Genomic DNA, 2,723 nt, shown 5'->3' on the forward strand with positions numbered 1-2,723 from the left:
TCTCGTGCTTCCTAATGTATGTAATATAGTGAGGTCAAATGATCTCATCCTTGTCCCGTACTTCCAACTGTCGTCCGTTACCTGCTGATCGCATATGAGAACTTGCTAGTCGTGTGCGATGCGTCTGCTCACGTCATGAAGTGGCTTTCCGCCACTACATCGCCCTCCAAGCAGACGTCCATGCACGCGACGTCCTCAGTTTTGAGGAACCTTGGTATTCTTGCGCTTCTTTGCTTGTTTGCGTCCCTGCTTCTTCTTCGTTGATGTTGGTGCAGTACGAAGAGGGCCCTTGTGTTTCAGTAGCCACTGATGCAGGTTACAGTCATTGGTCGCATCGGCGTACTCCAGCACTTTCACTGGAACATCCTCGTACATAGTCTGAATAGGCTCCCAGGAGTCTTCAGTATCCTCCAATCCTTCCCATCTTACGAGTAGCTCGTAATTATGCGATGGGTGCTCGCGATGCTGCTTCAATGATTTGACAGTAAGGTACACGTCCTGGTTTGCAATGTGCTTACAAATCTCCTCGTTGACATCAAAGCTATTATCCACGTACAGCTTCAGACGGGATGCGTGCACGTCACGCGTTATTACACTAATTAGGTGCTCAATCTCGAATGAATTGGTCTTGGTACCAATCACGCCATACGGACCAATCCATTTTACTGACAACTTGTTCACACGTGTCTTCGCTTGGACGCGAGACCATAGGACGTAGTCGCTAACATGGCAGTTCACCGATTTTGCACATCTCTGATTGCTTTTGTTGCGCTGGGTTTGCTTATCTTTTGCACGCTCAATATTATGGTGCATGCCATCAATGCATTGTCCACATCTACACCGTTCTCAACAACCGCTTCATTGCCTCTTAGTATTTTCTGCAGCGGCGTAGTCGCCACTGCACCAAGGAACTCCTCTGCAGGAGCCTAATTCGCCAATGATGTCACGGGACTATGATTGAGGTTTGCCTGAATAATAGGTAGATATGCGCTTCAATTTTCTTGTTGTATCTTGTACTCTAGCAGCGTGACTCGAAGTACTTGCAGAATATCTCTGTTAAGTCGCTCAATACTGCCATTTATCCATGGACAATACGCCAACGTGAAGCTTTCAGTCATCTGAGTATTATGACACAGTTCCTCCAGTAGTTGGTTCTTAAAGTGAGCTGCTATATCACTGATTAGAATCTTCGGCATGCCCTAACGGCTGCTCCAATCAAGAATGGCCTTAGCCGCAATCGCAGCATCCGTGTTCTTGCACTCAATCAGCTCACAGATGTGAGAAAAGTCGTCTTTCATCACTAGAAGGTAGGTTTTGTTGTTGTTGTACTCGCCTATGTAGAGATAACCCATGTGCAACGCTTCATTTCTCTCCTTGGAGCGATACATTTCTCCCCACGGTCTTGGTATTATATCCCCCCCCTCTCTTGACGTGGCAACACAGCAGGCAACTTGTGCAAAATTCGCGCGCATATTGTTCCAAGTTCTCGATTTTGAAGTGCTTTTTGAGGTGGTTGATCATCACCTTCACCCCTCGATGGCCCATTGTTCCGCAATGGGCGATCACCATCAGCCGAATCAAAAATGCTTCCGCATCAGGCGGGATCCATAGTCGGTTCATATCATCTCGCCATCCACCATCCGTATCCTCTTCTAAGCAGGTTGGCCGTGAACTCGTCGTTTCTTTTTGGGCTATATGAATATCATCAGTATTTGGCCAGGCAGAGTCGGGACCAAGCGGCCGAAGCTGAGAAATCCCTTGTACAGCTTCTCCTGTCCATCGTTTCATCGACATCTGCGTATCTACTACGCTGGTACACGCCCAGCGTGAGGCCATGTCGGCCCAGACGTTTTCTTCACCGCTGATGTGTTCAATGGTGTATCGAAGCTCATTGAGTTTGAGACCCCACCGTTGTAATTTGCCGCGAACATGCTTTTTAATTCCATCGCCTGGTGCAAACAGGAAAATAAGATTCCGATGATCGGAGTACAAACGAAATCATTTTGTACGTATCAACATGTAATCCAAATCAGTTGCTGCCTTAATGATCGGGTACGCTTCTTTCTCTGATACACTCCAGTGTTGAGAAGCTCCAGTGAACGTCCCACTCATGCAGTGTACTAGCGTGTGATGTTGCTCAGTAATGTCGACGGATTCCAATCCTGCACGGCAGTGATGATAATGCTCCATCCAAGGTCGCTAGCGTCAGTCATCAAACAGATCTCATCTTGGTCATCGGGGGTCACCAACGTGGCCGAATTAGCGAGAAGTAGCTTTGCTTGGGCAAAACTCGCGCGTTCTTCTTCGGTGAGAGTGATGTACAATCGGGCTGCAACTTGTTTCGTTCGTTTCGTAATTACTAGTATCTCTTGAAGTCGATTCTGCAAGGATGCCACCGTGCGAGCGAAGTCAACTAACGAATTACGCATCCATCCTGCCGCACATACAAACTGTTGCAGCTCGGCAGCCGTTGTCGGTTCGGGCATATCAATCAGAGTTTGTATCATGGCAGGATCGTAGGCTACACCATCGCTGGTAATAATACGACCACACCATTTCGCATTCTGGGTATACAGGCACACTTTGTCGAGACCCAAATACAGACCATACTCAGCTAGAGTACTGTATACTCGATCGAGTACCTCGAGAAATTCATCAATGGTATTACCGTAGATCAGCAAATCGTCCACCCATGCTAGGACATGTGCAGAAGCTTTTTTTTT

General features: G+C 47.4%; 1 protein-coding gene across 1 annotated transcript; it reads right to left on the reverse strand.

Annotated features, from left to right (window-relative positions):
• Positions 1–195: 195 nt before the first annotated feature.
• On the reverse strand, positions 196–943 carry PPTG_09468 (hypothetical protein; the record flags this gene model as incomplete). The annotated part of the gene is made up of 1 exon (XM_008904462.1): positions 196–943. Exon 1 carries the CDS (start codon positions 811–813, stop codon positions 196–198), a length of 618 nt encoding a protein of 205 aa, XP_008902710.1. The 5' UTR covers positions 814–943.
• Positions 944–2,723: the final 1,780 nt, after the last annotated feature.

The sequence above is a fragment of the Phytophthora parasitica genome (genome assembly GCF_000247585.1).
Source record: "Phytophthora parasitica INRA-310 unplaced genomic scaffold supercont2.18, whole genome shotgun sequence".
NCBI lineage: Eukaryota > Oomycota > Peronosporomycetes > Peronosporales > Peronosporaceae > Phytophthora > Phytophthora nicotianae.